General features: G+C 47.2%; 1 protein-coding gene across 4 annotated transcripts in view; it reads left to right on the plus strand.

The window, feature by feature from the left end:
• The window catches only part of Sipa1l2 (signal-induced proliferation-associated 1 like 2), a 97,587-nt gene extending 88,713 nt beyond the window's left edge, over positions 1-8,874 (plus strand). For all 4 annotated transcript variants that reach the window (XM_013504729.1, XM_013504726.1, XM_013504727.1 and 1 more), the window contains exons 19-22: positions 3,624-3,677; positions 4,214-4,337; positions 4,889-4,970; positions 7,666-8,874. In XM_013504729.1, the coding sequence (XP_013360183.1) occupies positions 3,624-3,677; positions 4,214-4,337; positions 4,889-4,970; positions 7,666-7,812 (407 nt within the window). In that variant the 3' untranslated portion in view covers positions 7,813-8,874. The remainder of the gene's footprint in view (positions 1-3,623; positions 3,678-4,213; positions 4,338-4,888; positions 4,971-7,665) is intronic.
• The last annotated feature ends 8,566 nt before the right edge of the window (positions 8,875-17,440 follow it).

The following is a 17,440-nucleotide window of genomic DNA, read 5'->3' on the forward strand; positions in this document are numbered from 1 at the left end:
GACCTTCTGTATGCTAACAGGAGCAAAGCTACCTGAAAGACCTGTGTGTGGATCAAATAGTGAAGCAGAGAAGGGAAATGGAGTCTCCTAAGATATAGTAGGATTAAAAGAAGCTCTCATTTATCACAGTACATACAAGAAGGAGGCACGGTATATTCTTGAGCATTTGTTGCATAGATGGTGTTTAAGAATAAACAGGCTTAAAAGGTAAAATGACACACCAGCAAGTGGACAGTGGATTCTGTGTCCCCACAAGAGAAGGCCTATCCTCCACTCCGTCTGCACACTTCCCCCCAGGTGGTGACCAGCACCATCTCCCCAAAGTAGTTAGGGTGCAGGGTATGGGGGTGGGGAGCTGATGTGTGAATGTCCATGAGTAACACACATGGAGTAAACACACGTCAGACACTACATAAGAATAAGATTGCCACAGGAGTATATTTTCAAAGAAATAGTTTGTATTTTTATGTCCCATATGCCCTTGATTTCTTAGAATAATAAGCATAAGTTTTTGTGATAACGTTTTTAGTTCTAAAGTTTCAGTTTGAAGTGGATAAAGTTTTTAAAATTAATTGATACTCAGTGTGCTTGTGTGTATATGAGCATAAACAAAATCTGACCCACTGGCCAGCTTCTAATGGTAACATAGTTTGTGAAAACAAAGACTCCCACAAAGAAGAAAAATGCAGTCAAATTTCATATAGTAAATCAATTTGAATTATCTCAAAAGTTAATTAAAATTGTTTCAGGCCGAAGCACTGGTATGTCTCAAGCAAAGAGTTCAGAGCTTTTATTCATTAATCCATGCATAATCTTTCTGCATCTGCCAGTGGGCTGCCTACAGCCTAAACCAGTGGCCGATCCTATGGCAGGTGTGCCGCAGTGGGCCGTTTGTTATTGAAAGCTCTAAAAAGTTTGCCATCCCCGGCCTGAACCATGGTACTTTGTGCTGAAGTTCTTTTGTTCTTTCCTTGTGGTTAAGTCAGCTTCCTGCAACTCTGTAAGCACAGGTGTCAGAAACCAGAACCTGTAATTTTTTACATGTAGCCATAAAATCCTAGCTTGTTTTTAGTTTGTGGTTTTAGCAAAGCTGTATTAGAACGGCTTTGTAGAAGTCAAATAACTCTGATCTAGCTTCCTGCCTGCTGGTACACCCCACTCAGTGATTCCCTGGCACATGCTTTGTCATCCTGCCCCTCACCCCAGGCAGCCTTGACTGTGAATCAGACTATCCACCCCACCCATGCACTCTTGGCCCCGCAGTGCTCAGCGCTGCAGGCAACCAGTGGGTTCGTGGGGGTGGTTTACAGTCTGCTGTCTCTATAGAAGAGCTCAGCGACTCTTTGTCCTTTTATGTTTATGCAGTGCTAGATACACTCAAAATTAGGAACATGACATTGAAATAAAGTTTAAGTTTTTTAAAGGGCTGGCTTGTTCCTGATGGAAGCCATGCCTGGAGTCCCTCTTTGGTCAGACCTTCTTAAAGGTATTAGAAATTGGAGGGACAGAAACAAGCAGGCAGCACATGTCAGGTTGCCTACGATGGGTCTGACAGGCACCCTACAGCATTCACACTCCTTAGCTTGAGGTCTTGTTTGTATCGTGTGTTTCCAGGTCAGTAGTCACTTGATTACTGAATACTTTTTTTTCATCACAGAAATAAGCTATAGAAGCCAAAGCTTCCACTGGAAACTGTCAGGAAGATTAGCATTGTTATAAAGCAGTTTCATGTCTGCCCCATCAAGTAGCTTCTGTTAGCATTCCAACCTCCCAAGCCCTCGGCTCCTGAGGGCACCCTCCATTGGTGAGGCATCCGACCAGGAGGATCTTGTTTCTCCCAAGGAATAGCTGAACAGCTGGCCACCAGGAGCAAGTCACATGTGTGTCGCATGTATGAATAGTTTATCAATTCTGGTAGAAAGATACAGAGCAATGCACAGTGTTTCCATCCAGGTGTGTGGACCATCAGCATCAGCCAAACGTAGGAAGAGAGGAACATGACAAAATGGTCGTGAGGTGGAGTCAATAGAACTTGTTCAAAAAGTGAGAAAAATAATTCTTTATCCACTTTTTGATATTCCTTTACTGTGAGTAAGTAGTGAAATTCACTCTGGGACAAAAGCTTGTCTCTGTCTTTCTTTTTTCTTTTCTAAATCTGACATTATGCCTTCCTCGGGCCCTCGAAGAGTGGGGTTGTGTTAAGATGCTGCCGCAGCTCAGACCTCCTCCCCCAGCCTCTGGTGTATACCAGGGTTGTGCTGCTCATAATTAAGTTACAGATTCTTTCATCACATGCAAAACCCTGCCATTCAGCACCAGATTATGCTATGGTTGTCTCCTGGGACTATACAGAGTATTTATCACCTTGTAGAAGATGCCACTTGTGAACCTTACAGAAAAATTGGTTGAAGGGTTTCACGTGCTTGCTTGTGGCAGGTGTTAGGAAGAGGCCAGAGGGCTGGAGAACACTCCTGTGACGGGTTGCTGGGCGGCCTCAGCATGACTCTCAGAGTGCTCCGGCCTTTGTCAGGGCAACCGTGCCTTCAGCACTGTGCTGGAAGCCCGCAGGCCTACTTTCCTCTTGTGCACCTGACAGCCTCAACATCACCATCCTTTCTAATTAGCTGCAAGTGCGTGACCCTCCATAAAGCAAACAAGCAGGTAACCTCATTAGGAGGCTCATCCAGCAGCTAGAGGGAGACAGAGTGGGATAAATTAACAGCAGAGCACCTGACATAGACCTGAGTGCAGTTTCTCCCCATTAATCAAGCGGTGTGAGAGGAGCCACCGCAGCACTGGCAGAGCCTCTTCCCTGGGAGGCAGATGTGATCTCAGAGACTAGGGCTGGGACCAGATGGTCCTCGGGTAGGTTCAGATGCAGGTGTGAGTTCAAAGATAGGAGTGGGCACCAGGGTAGGGCTGATCCTGAGGTGGATTCCTGAACTCCCTTTCACTAGGTGTAGACAGGGCTTCTCCTGTGAGCTCTTCAGCATTACTGGCACTTCACCTGGTCAGAGGTCAGGTTGAGAATGGGGGCCAGTCAGGTGCCCATTCTGAAGACCATTCTCCTCCTTTCCTACTGGCTTGCACTCTCCAAATGTGGAGTGCCCAGTTCCTGGAGCCGGAGTCAGCATGGCCTTGAGCTGTGAGAAGGCATTGTGTTGATTGGTCATGGTGCTCCACCTCCAGTCAGTCACGAGGCCCTCAGAGTTTCCTCTGTGGCCGTGGGAGATCGCTTAGCTCAGTCCTCTCACTTGCACTTTATTTAAACACAGGTAGTGAGTCATTTAAGTCGACTCAGAATTGCAGTTATGGTTTAGGGTGTGTGTGTGTGTGTGTATGTGTGTGAGTGACAGTGGCATAGCAAGCGTTTTCTGTTGTGCACTCCTACTTCAGCCAGGACAGGTAAAATAGGAAACATGGCTTCACCACACCATTTGGCGTCACATCACACTGGCTCTTGAGGTTTATCCTGTCTTTCTCACACATGTATGAGCACACATATACACATGCATGTGTGCTGTGCTTCATGTGACCTGCTTACATGAGCCTGTGAGGGCCCCTGAGCCTTTCAAGCACAGAGAGACATTCACATTCATAGGAGAATCTAAATCTTATTTCAGGTCTTGACTCAGATGAAGAACTCGGGCTGCTCTGTCACCACGCGTCCTATCTAGGTGATTGTCCAGGGCTGCCCTGGGCCCGATACCATAGCCTGCTCTGTACACTCCATGTGTCTGCACGTTTGCATGGTTGTGCACACGCTAAGGGCTGGGGGTTCTCAGAGGATGTGGGTCCTGGCTGTGCTGTCTCAGGAATGCCCTCTGGGTTTTGGGGAGCTTGCAGGCAAGTCCATCTCCCTGGTTCTGTTTATTAGCTGAGTCATCATTGAACCTGCTATTCATTTACCACCCCCAGCAGCTTTGGCATTTCTTGGGATATGGGAAGAAAGCAGATTGGCTCTGGCAAATCCGGATCTGCCAGCTCATCACCAGGCTGTGATGTGTGTGTGCCATACAGCCAACAGAACAGCCAGTCTTCGTGCTTTCTTCTTGTTGGCAGCTTGCCTGGGTTTTTATTTGTTTTGTTTTAAAACAGGGAAATAACTGATTTGGAGGGGGAAACATTTCATTTAGCTACTGAATTTCTTTCAGCAAAGAAACACTCCCCCGTGGCTGTTACTGACCCTTCTTTCCATGCCCCTGTCCCCCAGACCAGAGGGTGGCGTCCTTCTGCACCCTGACGGATCTGCAGCACAGGCAGGACCTGGAAGGGGCCCCGGAGCTGCCCTTGTGTGTAGATCCAGGCAGTAGCAAAGAGTTCATGGATGCTGCTGGGTATGTGGACCACCCCCGCAACTGTCGCTGGCCAGTAGTTGACAAGGATTCAGCTAGTCCCAGCCCAGGCAGGAGACCATGTTCCATCGCACTTGCCCCAGTCCTGGAGTCAGAGGAGGAACCGAGTGGGACTGACTGATCATCCTGCCCTGCTGGGGAAAGTAACACTGGGTTGCATACCCACTGCACTGTCCAGTCTGCCAAGGCAAGTGACTCCTTGGCCATAGTGGTGAGCCACAGTGGCAGAGAGGGGGGTAGGTAGGGCCTCGAGGTGACTGTCCATACCTGATGAGTGTGGTGGCACTGGACAGTGACACCCCAGCTTTCACCTGTCAGGGCAGCCCATGGTGTGCTCATCTGCCCAGGACGTGATTCCCCAGAACAGGGTCCCTAACTGGTCTCGCACCCTATGTGCACGCACCATTCATGACACATACGTCCCCCGTGTCATTCCTTCCCAATTGTAGATTCTCTGTAATTTGAGTGATCTTGAACTTTCATGTCCTCCTTGGTACTGAGCTTTGCAAGTCTGATCCCACCTTGTTTGCTAGGGAGCGCTCTCCATCCACACTGACTGGCAAAGTCAACCAGCTGGAGCTGATCCTCCGACAACTGCAGACCGACCTTCGAAAGGTAAAGATATAGTCAGAACCCTTTCTCATGCATGATCAGCCCCTTTTAACTGTTACAAATTGAGAAGACCAGAAAAGATACTGACCTAAGCAAAAGCTAACAATGAATGGAAGGGAGAATCCTGTGGTCTAACCTCTCTTCTGACCTGTAGCTGGTGTCTCATCTTGGGGCACAGGGGGTTCTGATAGCCATAGCTCTGTATGGCCAGGACTCCAGGAGACAGGGTATAGCAGGTTGGCCTTCTTTAGTTCCCCAAGATAACACTTGCCCTGACCTCAGAAGACTGAACTGCAGCCAGAAAGCCTGGTCTGTCCCGGTCAGTTCCCCTCTGCTCGCCATGTTGGCCTTCACCTGAGCACTGCTCTAGAATATATTCGCACACCACAGGTCCTCACAGGGAGTGAGATTCTCCTGTCATAGCCCCCAGTGGGCCCTCGCTGCACAGTGTGCCCTGTCACTGGCCCCTTTGCCATCCCAGGAAAGGGAACAGAGACCATGTTGGGAGAATGCTACTTTGGCATCATGATACGGTTTTGCAAGAAGAGAGATTGTAGCTGGTGCTCTACTGGTACAGCTGGTCAAGTGGGAAGGGAATGGTGAGGAGGTCGGGTCCTGATCTAGCCCACCAAGAGAGCGAGGCCTTGGCTGGGCACCTGGGTGGTTTCTACAGTTAGGGTACTGTGTGTGTGTGGACACATGCGTGCACACTTAGGCACTTGCACATTTACACTCACAATAGATAGAGGTAGGCTGGTAAAGCTCTCCACTGGTGGCATTTTTTTCCAGTTATGAGTGATGGGAAGGAGTGTGAGAGGTTTGAGGATGAGGTCTCGGGTCAGGGGCAGGTTGTCAGGTGTATTTGGTAGAATTGCCCAGCAAGGCTAAAGACAAATTTGAATTGTAGCCTGAGTTAAAGTAGCATCTGTTGGCAGAACAGTGTACTTTTCTCCATTCGGGCAATGAACTATCCAAGTGTGGGTAGAAAAATGTTTCAAAATACGGGACTTCCAAGAAGTGGAACCAGCAAAGACCCAGGCAAGGCAGAGTGCCTGGTCACCTTAGCTCCAGCTGCAAGTGTGGGATATAGTAGGAGATCTGAGTTTGTCCACTATTAGGGTTTAGACAGGAAACCAAAAATAGAAAGAGTGAGGACCCTGAGGTGTGTACAGGGTGGGATTAAACTGAGGAATTGAGAGCTGGTTAAAGAGACATAACATCACTGCAGGGGGTAGGTGTGAAGGACAAGGGCAGGACTGGCGAGTTAGATGACATTGGAAGTGATCCATTAAAGACAGCAGGTGGCAGTGCGTCAGGAGGTAGCAGCTTGAAGCCGTGTTAGGAGGAGGTGCAGCATCTGAGGCGGTTTGCCGTGGTAGATGGGGGTTTGGGATGGCTGGGGTTGAGCTGCAGTGTCAGTAGAACATCTGAGTGGACGCCAGGTTTGCAGCGAAGAAGGGGAGGACAGGCTCTTGAGTCTTCTGTTAAGGGTTAGAGGAACTGGGCACCGAGGATGCCAGCATGAGGAGGGTGGTGGGCCCCAGCACCTGAGGGCAGGTTCTCAGAGGACCTGGGATCTCAGGGAGGAGTAGCCATCTAACTGAGTCTGGATGCCATCCTCCAGCTGAGGTTTGGGAACTGAGCTGCCCAGACATCCCCAGGGGAGGGCCAGGACTGGAGCATGAGGGGAAAGATGGCAGAGCCGAGGCAGAGAGCTGGGTCTCACTGCTGCCTGTGGAAATTCCAGGTGGAATCATTCTGAGGATCTTAGTTATTCTCACATAGTTTTGCATGGCCAGCCACGGTGGAAGTGCAGTGCAGATGGAGGCCGTGGGATGGAGACCTGAGTGCTGGTCCCATGGCGACCACACTGGCAGCTGGGTTGGCTCCAGTCCCACATAGTGAATGAGAACTCTGGGAAAGGCCATGCAGGGTCAAAGGGCTTCACCCTGCCTCTCACTACTCTCTCCCCCTTCTGGGTAGAGGGTGCTGTACAAAATAAAAATACTCTCACTCACTTCACACACACTCACCCCATTGTTTTTGCCACTTTCTGAAGCAGTTCTGGAAGTCCTCTTTCAGAGACTTTAGGTGCACTGTTGGGGCTGTTCCACTGTCCTGAATCAATTCGAATCATTTACCTTTCGTGGGCATTTTGACCTTGGGGAAAAGCCAGAAGTTGCATGGTTCCAGATCCAATAAGTAAGGTAGATGAAGGTACACCATAATGTGTTTATAAGTCTGCCTTCCCATTGGATGACACTCACCAGCTGGATTCACTAACTGTTCGATCACACTTCATAAAGACACTCAGGAGAGAAAACTCCCAAACCGCTTCAGAAAGTGGCAAGAGTGATGGGATAAGTGTGTTCAAAGCAAGGCAGAGTATTTTTGAGAGGGAGTAATGGAAGTGTGTCTTTTACTGTAATAAACTACTACATTTGAATATTTAACATTTTTCATTCACCACTTGTACACTGGTTAATAACTTCCTGGATAGCAGCTGTCAGTGTTCCTGAGGAACACCATGGGAGGAGCCGAGGGGCTGTGGGACTGTCCACCTGGGTGTGTCCTTGCAGTACTCAGGAGCAGGCAGGTCTCCTCTCGGAAAGTCCCTAAGCACAGGGAGAATGAGTGGCCCCAATTACCCACAGCAGGCCAGTCAGCGACTGACTCACTTTCCCTCTGCTGGTTGCAGGAGAAGCAGGACAAGGCCGTCCTGCAGGCGGAGGTGCAACATCTGCGGCAGGACAACCGGCGGCTGCAGGAGGAGTCGCAGTCGGCTGCGGCCCAGCTGCGCAGGTTCACAGAGTGGTTCTTCAACACTGTGGACAAGAAGTCCTAGCCCCCCTCCCCCTGCTCCTCCTTGGGGACTACTGGGGACCACCTGCCGCCCCTCTCTTGTTGTGCGCCATCTTCCCGCGTGCTGTCCACACCCTTAGATGTTTTTGCTATTCCATTCTTTGTCAGACCATTGCCCCAGCAGGACAGGAACGCATAGAGCAGCATGGCGGGAAGAGGACTGTCACTCCTGGGTGAAGGTGACTGTAGACCTGGTTGGCGGGGGCACTGCTGGGGTGGCACCTGGCTCAGCCCGCTCCAGAGGATGCGTGTCACATGAGAATGTCACTTGCTGAATCAGGTGACCTACAGAGATGCTGAAGCAGTTACCGAAGCTGGGCTTTAGTATTGTAAAATAAACGTGGAGACAAATAATCAGACATATACTTTAATGTTAAAGGTGCTCTATTTTTTTGGATGTACAGTAGTTTTATTTCCACAGCCACATTATTATAGCAATAAGAAGGGAGGCATAGCGAATAGCTGGAAAAGCTGTGCTGGGGGGAAGCACTGATGTGTTTAACGCTAGATCAAATGCAGTTCTTTAGAGACTTATTTATTTGCAGGAACAAATGGTGCCTGAATATTAACAGTGTTTTGACTTTTTTTTAAAGAAAAATACATATGCCTTGTAAATGGCTCACCAAGTCGTCAGTGGTCACCCCAATTCCCGGGTCCCTTTTGTAAAGTCGCTCTGCTGAATCCCATCTGCTTTCTTGCTGGAGCTCTGGGTGTGCTGCAAGCCAGCAGGATCACGTGCACAAGGCCAGACTTGTTTATCTTTGTACAGAAGCTTTCATGAAGTGTCTTGTATTTAACACCTTTATTTAAGCTTATTTAACCTTAAATTGTTAATTTTATAAGATTTGGTTTTACCTGCACTACAAGGATGGAGGGAGCCCAGAGCCGACCGAGCTCGCCCAGGACCATCGCGAGGCAGGGTGAGAGAGTCTAACAACTGGATGCTGCTAGTAACAAGTCGTTTGTATTGCTTTACCATTTTTAACTGTTACATTTGAGATGAACGTACATTTTGCTTTTTTAATAAATGTTTAAAAGAAGTCCACATGAGCAATGGTGTTGTCAAGTGAATGTAGACTTTTATGATCTGTTAGCAAAGTGAATGTAAATTTATTTCAGATCACTTGGGATCTTGATCTGTATTAAATACCATTTAGCTGCCTTCCTAAGAGTGCAGACTGATTTAAAGTAGAGAGTGACTAGTTTTGATCAGTAGCCACCATGTGCCAGTGTTCCCTGCACTTCTCATTGTCCTGTTTATCCCTCACAGTGTCCTTGGGAGGCAGGGTGTGGGATCCCATTGTACAGCCTGGTAAACTGTGGCTCAGGTTAAATCATTTACCCGGTGTTGCCTTTTTAAAAAATTAGCATCTTACTCACATAACCTGATGTTACTTACAAAGCAATACATAGAATAAAACAGTAGAAATTTGAAAAAATCAGGAAAAGGTAAACTACAAGTTGAGATCCATCATAGGACAGAACACATAGATCATGATGGCCAGGAGGAAAGGGGAACACTGTGAGGTCCTTAGCTTTCAACCTTCTGAAAACAGAAACCATATCAAGAATTGTGGGAAGTAGAGTGAGTCTTAAGAGTTTACCTTGAAGGTAATTTCTCACAGGGGCTTCACAGGAGTGGATGGGACCTTGAACATGGTCCTCAATGCTCCTGTGTCAGTGTAGCCATCGGTATCTCAAGGCTGTCTCTGTAGCCACCCTTGTTGAAGACACAAGACCTGTAAAAGGCAACAGGGGGTTCTGCCTTGCAGGGAATCGGCATATGGGCCAAGCAGATTGGTCCTGCCCTCCCTCTCTTTTTGTCCTGTGTGCCAGATCTAGTGGCTCACCAGGGACAGTTATCCCTGTTGTCACAGGGCATACAGTCTGACATGATGAGATGGACATGCAATTTTTGCCGAATCTGGAAGACAGAAATTGCAGAGTACATGGGTTGTGCTACAGGAATTGTTCCAACTGCTGAACCCTTGGAATGTTCCTGGATACCTGGCACTGACTCCCCAACAGTGCTCTGAGGGAGGTGCCGTCATCACACGCTTACAGACATGCGGAATGAACACAGGAAGCAGAGTGGCTCAGGCAGAGGGCACAGGAAACTCTGAAGTCCCCAGGTCTCATGTGTCCAGGCCACCTCCCAGAAGCCAGGTGCGACAGGCAGAGTGGTAGGAAATGGGTGTGCATAGATCAGCCTCAGTCTCGTCTTTAAGGAGGATTCTGTCCTAAGTCAGAGGAACCCATGGAAGCAAGAGCAGTGTGATGTAACCTGTATTTTAAATGGATTATTCTCACTTCTGTAGGAGAATGGGTCTAAAGATCCTCAGAACTTTTTTGTACTGGACAGGTAGTAATTAGGCGCTGGGAGTCACATGCTGTCTCATTTATGACCCTTTGAAGATGGTAAGAGCCCTTCCTAGCTTGCAGGGATGCACCAGAGCTTAGCAACAGTTTGCCAGCCCCAGGTTTAAGGTGAAGAGAAGCTGGAAGAGCAGGCTAGGTGGGAGCTGTGGAGGTAGAAGCAGGCATGAAGGAGGCCTTGGAGAAGGATCCCACAGAACTGTGGTGAGTCAGAAGGGTTTGATCCAGGAGCGAGCCCTGAACTCTAGAGAAAGCAATGACCTGCATGTTCCATAAATGTTCTTGCCTTTAGTAGGAGCTTAACAACAGTTGGCTGTACTGTTGGCTGGAAAACAGCTCTTCTCTGTCATTGATTCATAGCAGGTGCATGTGCTATGGAGAGCACCTAACCAGGTGGAGGTGCCGAAATAGCAGGGCTGAGGCAGGAGGATTGACGCAAGTTGGAGGCCAGCCTGGGTTGCACAGTGAGTTCAAGGCCAGCCTGAGCAACATAGCAAGACCCTGTCTCAAAAAAGAAAAAGAAAAAACGTAATCTAACCAAGGGCTAACTGAATGGGAAGCTATTCCCCTGCCTTTTCTTATGACACACCTCTGGGCCACACAAGAAGGTCATTTTGGGGGGAGGGCCGGGGGGGAATAGTTCTCAATTACACTAGCAAAAAAATGAATAATCTCAAGTCTGTCTGCCAAAGGGCTATGCCAAAAAATATATCTAAAATAGTTACAAACTCTTCCGTTAAAACTCATCTTCAAATGGACATTTGAAGATCCAGTGAAACACCCATTAAACTTTTCAAATGGGCATTTCCAGTTGAGAACCAAGTCGTTGCAAAACTCCCCTCATGTTCTCACAATGCCTATAGTTTTGAGCAATTTACCATCAGGGTGAATACCATTGGTTACAAAATGTATCCCTTAAATAAACACTTCAATTTGATATAAGGACCTGCTGGTGCGAACCAAACCTTGGAATATGTCTGATCAAAATAATCATTTTTATTTTAGAATAATTGAGCAGGTATTTTTTATTTCTTCTTACTGTGTGAACAGTTAAGTATCAAGGCCATTCTGGTGTGTGACAATTGAAACTAATTAGCATATCACAGGCTTTTATCCTGCTCTTCACTGTAGCAGAGAGAAGGCTTATCATTAAAAATAAGCTACAGTTGGGAGGGAAACAATCCAGCCCTGCTGGATTGGTGGTTCACAATTATCTTTTGAAATGCTACCAGTCCTCATCAGCCTCAGGAAGCCGGAAGCATAGCCTCTTGCCTGCAAAGCCAAAGACCAAAGATGAAAGAGGTGGCTATAAACAGCAAGTAGAGACCTGTAACTGTCATCAGTAGTAGGGTACTTGAATAGGAAGTCATTTGTTCTTGGTGCAAAATACAAGGTGATTGAAAAATACGTGTGTCTAAATTTCTTTTCTAAAATTGTTACAGGAAAAGACACATTGCCATTAATCTCCCCTCATGTTACTCCCCCTTGCTGCAAACACACGTATCTTACTATTCTTGCCACTTTCTGAAGCAGTTCTGGAGTTTCTCTTTTGTGAGTGTCTTCAGTGTCTTGAATCAGTTAAAAATGTTTACCTCTTCTGGTCATTTTGACTTTGGGGAAGAACTGGAGTGGCACTTCGCCAGATGTGGTCAATAAGGCAGATGAGGAGACGCCCTTAGGTTTTTACCAGCCCTGCCTTTCTGTTAGGTGACCCTGCAGCAGTGCTCACCAGATTTTTTAAGACACGTAAGACTTCCAGAACTATCTTAGAAAATGACAGTAACATTGGGATAAGTGTGTCTGACATAAGAAGGAAATTTTTGGGAGGAATAATGGTAATGTGTTTACTATAACCAATTTTGTTTTTGTTTTTTATTTAAACATTCACCATGTCATTGGCCTGAGAATCCTGAAGGTGTGGCTTAGGGAAAGAACTGATGTAAAAGTTTAGAATGAGCAGCAAGTAGAGTGGTGTGGAGCAGGAGGGAGAAGGACTTCTTAAAGAGCTGACTGCTCACTTCCAGCTGGAGGGAGGGAGGGTTCCATGTCCCTAAAAGGAGCCTCTACAACTGCCGTCGCACACCACCTTGGCCTGGGTACGCTTGTGTGAGCTTTGTAGAGATGAAGGCCAGCCACAGTCAGCCCTCAGCTCTGGAGACTATTAGGCAAGTCCCAGGGCCCTGGGAGCCACACCAGCTTGCCTCTCGGTCTCCCCAAGTGGGGTCCAAGAGGGTACAATGCAGGTCTTACAGACCCTTTGTTCTTTCCAATTACTGGCTCCTACAAAAAGAAATTCCATTTTTTTAGTGTCTGTGGGTTTTAGGTTCAGATATGGAAAGCCACCAACCCAGTTCTAGTGCAGGCAGTTCAGCATGCTGCTCACCCCAAGAAAAGAAAGTCCAGAGGGTAGAAGGGGTTTTGGTTTAACATCTGGTTAGAGGCAGAAGGGGAGAATTGCGTTTATTTATGACCTCAGCAGGGAAATGGATAAGAGACTTGGAAAAACCAAGGGCTGCACAGATTTCTCACATGTGACTTCCGAATTAACCCAGAGGTGAGCTTTGACTTCCAATCACAGGGACTGGACAGAAACTGAAACAAAAAGGAGGTTGTTTCCTCATCTATTTTATAAAAGATTTCAATAGGCATCACCTCCCAAATGTCACATTCTTATGTAAAATGTAAGGACTTTGAAGTTGCTTTTAAAAAATCAAAACTGAATGCTTCAAGCCCTTCTTAACACCCAAAGATTTACTGGACTCAGACTCCTCAGCCAAAGCTTTTATTCACCTGCTAGCCCCTGTAGACTCTGGAAACGTGCTGACCTGTTTTCCATCCCTGACAGTAGGGACCTGCCTGAGATCCTCAGAGCAGCCCAGCTTTCTGAAGAGCAAATGAAAAATAATGAGCCCCCCTGGCATGCAAGTACCCTTTGGCTGCTGAACTGTTGCCAAGTTATTAAAGAACAGAATTAAGGGTCAGACTTACAGGGTGCCGGCGGTCAATACCAATCGATCTGGCTGCAAAGCACTGGTGTTAGATGTTGGATTGTGGTGTCAGCCTCACCTGCAGTCCTCCCATGAGGCTGTGAAATCCAGGAGAGGCTCAAAGAGGTGTCATCTGAGCAAATGCTCTAGACCAGTGGGGCTATAAATACACATCTGCAGATGGAGATTCCAGACTGGCAAAATATCCTGTACCACTGGGTACAAAATAAATTGGGCCTTGGTGGCTAGGATTCTGTCCCTTTTCCCACAGCCTTAATTGCTGATGGCAAACAGAGTGGATCTAGCTGAATGCCCAATTTAGCTGGAATAATTACATACTGCAGTCGTGTCCTCCCCTAGGGTCTGAATGGACACTTTTTGGAACCCCATCTGGTCTGGGGCTTATCAGATAGCAGGCTGCAGCCCACAGGCCCCTTCTGCACACGTGTGGACTTCCTGGGATGGGCATTCTACATCCTTTTAAATGAAGTTACTGAAAACTCAAGTAGCACTGCTCGTAGGAAGAGGTGAGCCCTCCTGTAATGGCACAGGTGGCAGCAGTTCCCCCTTGACCCTTTGTATTGTTGCTTGTGAAGTATCTGAGGCCAAATTCAGCCAGCGTTTTATTCTGATGGTAATGAGGAGGGGCGGCATTACAGACTACCCTGAAGAGGACTCACTTATCCTAATTCCATCTTGTCAAAAACTCTCAAACCAACTTTTCTTAATTTAGCTTGTGTGCTCCCAAAGCAGTAGCCTCTTAAGTGGTTTGTCCTGCAGTGAACTAAGCCTGCCTATCCTAATTGTCTCCTGTCTTGTTGTTTAGGGAGTACCGCCTCCAGTGATGCTGATTTCCAAATATGGAATTGTGTTACTTAAATATTATCCAGCAATGTAGCCATAAAAGAACATTCTGTAAGAATCTCACTTTCTCTTTGCAAAGAACTACAACTTTAGGTACTGTTTGGTTACTTTTCTCTCATTGCTAAGACAAAACACCTGATGCCCAAAATTAAGGAAGGAAAGGTTTATTTAGCTCTGTCTGTGGAGGTTTCAGTCCATTCTCAGCTGGCTCCAAGACAGAGTGGCATATGGCAGAGGGCAACAGCTCGTGATGGTGGAAGACAGCAAAAGCAGCAAGAGCAAAATGGAGGAGTGGCGGCAGGCAGCCTCTTTCCCTTCCATATGCAAACTGTCTGCCCCAGAGTGGATGTAGCACTCACACCCATAATCCCAGCATTGGACTGTGGATCAATCATAAACTCTAAAAGCCCACCCCATGACTGCATGAGGCTTTGGGGGACATCCAGACACAAACTATAACAGGTACCCAAAGTTAATCCTACCTTATGAATATGTCACGTTATTGGATTTGGTCATCAAATTTGTGTTTATGAACTCCCATTTTATTAATAAAAGTATTTGCCAATATATACGATCATTTTCATATAGTCTTGCTTGGAAAATTTGACCCAGCTCTGCTGTAATAGCCCTTTGTTCCTAGAGAACTCTTAGCCATTATTCTTGAAAATTCCATCCTGTGCAGGCAGGCTTGCTCTGTTCTGAGCGATGGCTTTGTGACAAATTGTGTCACATGTGAGGATAGGGACAGGACCAGTACTGGCAAGGCCGTGGGGAAATGGAAACCCTGGCACACTGTTGGTGGGAACATAAAATGGTGCAGCTGCTGTGGAAAACAGTAGGGAGATTCCTTTGAAAACTAAACAGAGAGTTAACCCTATGACTCAACAGTTCCACTTCTGGGCGTAGACCCTAAAGAATGAAAGGAGGGACTCGAAGCATTTGTATGTTTGTGTTAATAGCAGCATCATTCACATCAGCCACAAAGATGGAAATAAACCAGTTCATCAGTAGATGAATGAATAAACAAAATGTACTATATATATATACAACAAAATTATTCAGCCTTAGAAATTCTGACATGTGATAACATGGATGAAGAACCTTGAGAACATCATGCTGACTGAAATAAGCTCTCGGCACCAAAATGGTGAGATTCTACTTACATAGACACACACAGAGCGGTCAGGCTCATTGAGGCAGAAAGTAGGTGACTGCCGTGGGCTGGAGAGGGGAGGGGGCAGAAGTTGTTCAGTTGCAGAGTAAGAGCCGGGGAACAAGAGTTCTAAAAAGATGGTGATGGCAGAACAACATGCCACTGACCTGTGCTCCTTTAAATGGTTGCAATGGTAAGTTTTATAATAAATAATTGAAATTTAAAAAAAAAAACTAAAGGAGAGGGATGGGGCCTGAGCGAGTGAGTGGCAGGGACCTGGGGTGGATAAGCACAGGGAAACGGAATCTCACAAAAATCAGGACCCACTGGAAGATATGCGGGATACTGAGGAGACTATAGAAATGCTATCTGGGCGCCAAAGGGCTGCCACTGGATTCCGATCACTGCCATCTGCTCAGAGAAGAGCCACCATTCTCAGAAAGCTTTGCTCTGGGCCTGCAGGAGGAGCAACAGGGAAAAGAGACCCTCTCTGAAGAGTGATTAATGTGGTAATTAATGCAGAGAAGAGGAAGAACGATTCTGAAATGTTTGCTCCAGGCTCTAAATTTTTACATTTAGCTCTGCAATCGCAGCATCTGGTAGGAGAGTGGGATTGGATGAACTAGAGAATGCAATCAGGGCCTCAGGGAAGGGATGAAAGACTTGGGGTGGGGGCATCTGCCAGCTTGGTGGGGGGCGGGTCATGCCTAAGCATTTGAAAGCCTGGAAATGGGAAGAAAATGCTTCAAAAAAGGAAAAAAAGACCACTGTGAGAAGGCCCTGGTACTGTGTGGAAGGAAGAAAGCACACGTTAGTGAGCACAGGGTACCGACTACCTTTTGGGTGGGAAATATGTAATCAAGATTTAGTTAGTAACCATCAAATTAGGACAGTTGAAACCTGTAAGTACAAATAAGAGTTTTAGAAGGCATCTATTATGGCTTGTACCTAGATGTCCCCCCAAAGCCTCATGCTTTCGTAGGTGGGGCATTTCCAAGCTGGTTGGATCTAGGGTGTGTGAATGTGGATTAAGGATGTGATACTGGCATTAATGCTGTGTGGTACTAAATCAACCCACTGATTGGTTTAGCATAGTTCTGGATGTGGAAAATAGAAAGCCCCACCCTGGGTATGGGTGGCACCATTCGAAAGGCTTCTATCCTGGATGAGATGAAAGAGGAAGGGAGGCTTGCTGCTTGCTGCTTGCTCCTTCCCACCTGCCTTGCCATGGACTGTGTCTCCTCTGTGATGCCCCTCTGCCATGCCCTATCTTGGAGGCAGCCAACTATGGACTGAAACCTCTACAGACCATGAGCCAAAACAGACCTTTCCTCCTTTAACTTGTGGATGTCACATATTTTGTCACAGCAATGAAAAAAGTAACCAAGACAGCATTATTGGATACCTTGGAGAGGAGAAATTATTAAGAAAATGGAATTTTTCAACTCCCCTATAACCCAACCATATAGGACCTGTCTACAGTCTGGCTCCCACAGTATTCGCCCCCTGCCCATCCTGTCAGTGAACATCTGAGCACAGGTGTAGAACAGGTGGCACTCAAGACTCCCCACAGCCTCTATCACCGTTGCGGAGGTGCAGAGCATCATTCAAAGAGAGGAGCCCCCACTTCATCCTGGAGCAGCTGGCAGCAGCAAGCAGCAGGTGGGTTCATGCTGTGAAGGAAGGACATGGGGTCAGAACTGCCCCATGTGCACATTCTCTGCAGAGGTCCTGTTCTCCACCGCCCTTGGCAGCTTCAGATGCCTGACCAAGTGGCCTGGGCTCGTGTGAGTCCCTGCTTGCTCTCTGGAACTGGAAACATCCCTGGATCCCTGAATGCTGAGGACACAGGAGAGGGTGTAATGGGTTCTTCAAGGCAGTGGCCACGAGATGGAAGAGAATGTGGCTGCCTGCTCATGCAGACATTAGCACTCTGTAGCTTACCTGGCTGGGGTCTTACCATAACGTTGGATCTCCAGGTCACTTACCTTGCTCTCTGTCATCCACTGAGGTGAGGATGGCCAGGCCTAAGGAGAAACTGGCAAAGACTAGGTTGGTCATACACCCTTTGTCCCTTTCCACCTGTTGTGGCTGTGAGGGGCAATGAGGCTACCATCTGAGTCATGAGGATGGCCACTGGGCCTGGATTTACTGTCAAATATTAGAAAACAAAGTGTAAAAATCTCAGCTTTTCCTTCTTGTGGTAGTCAGGGTTTATAAGAGAAAAGATT

This window comes from Chinchilla lanigera, unplaced genomic scaffold (assembly GCF_000276665.1).
Source record: "Chinchilla lanigera isolate Chin_1 unplaced genomic scaffold, ChiLan1.0 scaffold00091, whole genome shotgun sequence".
Classification (NCBI taxonomy): domain Eukaryota; kingdom Metazoa; phylum Chordata; class Mammalia; order Rodentia; family Chinchillidae; genus Chinchilla; species Chinchilla lanigera.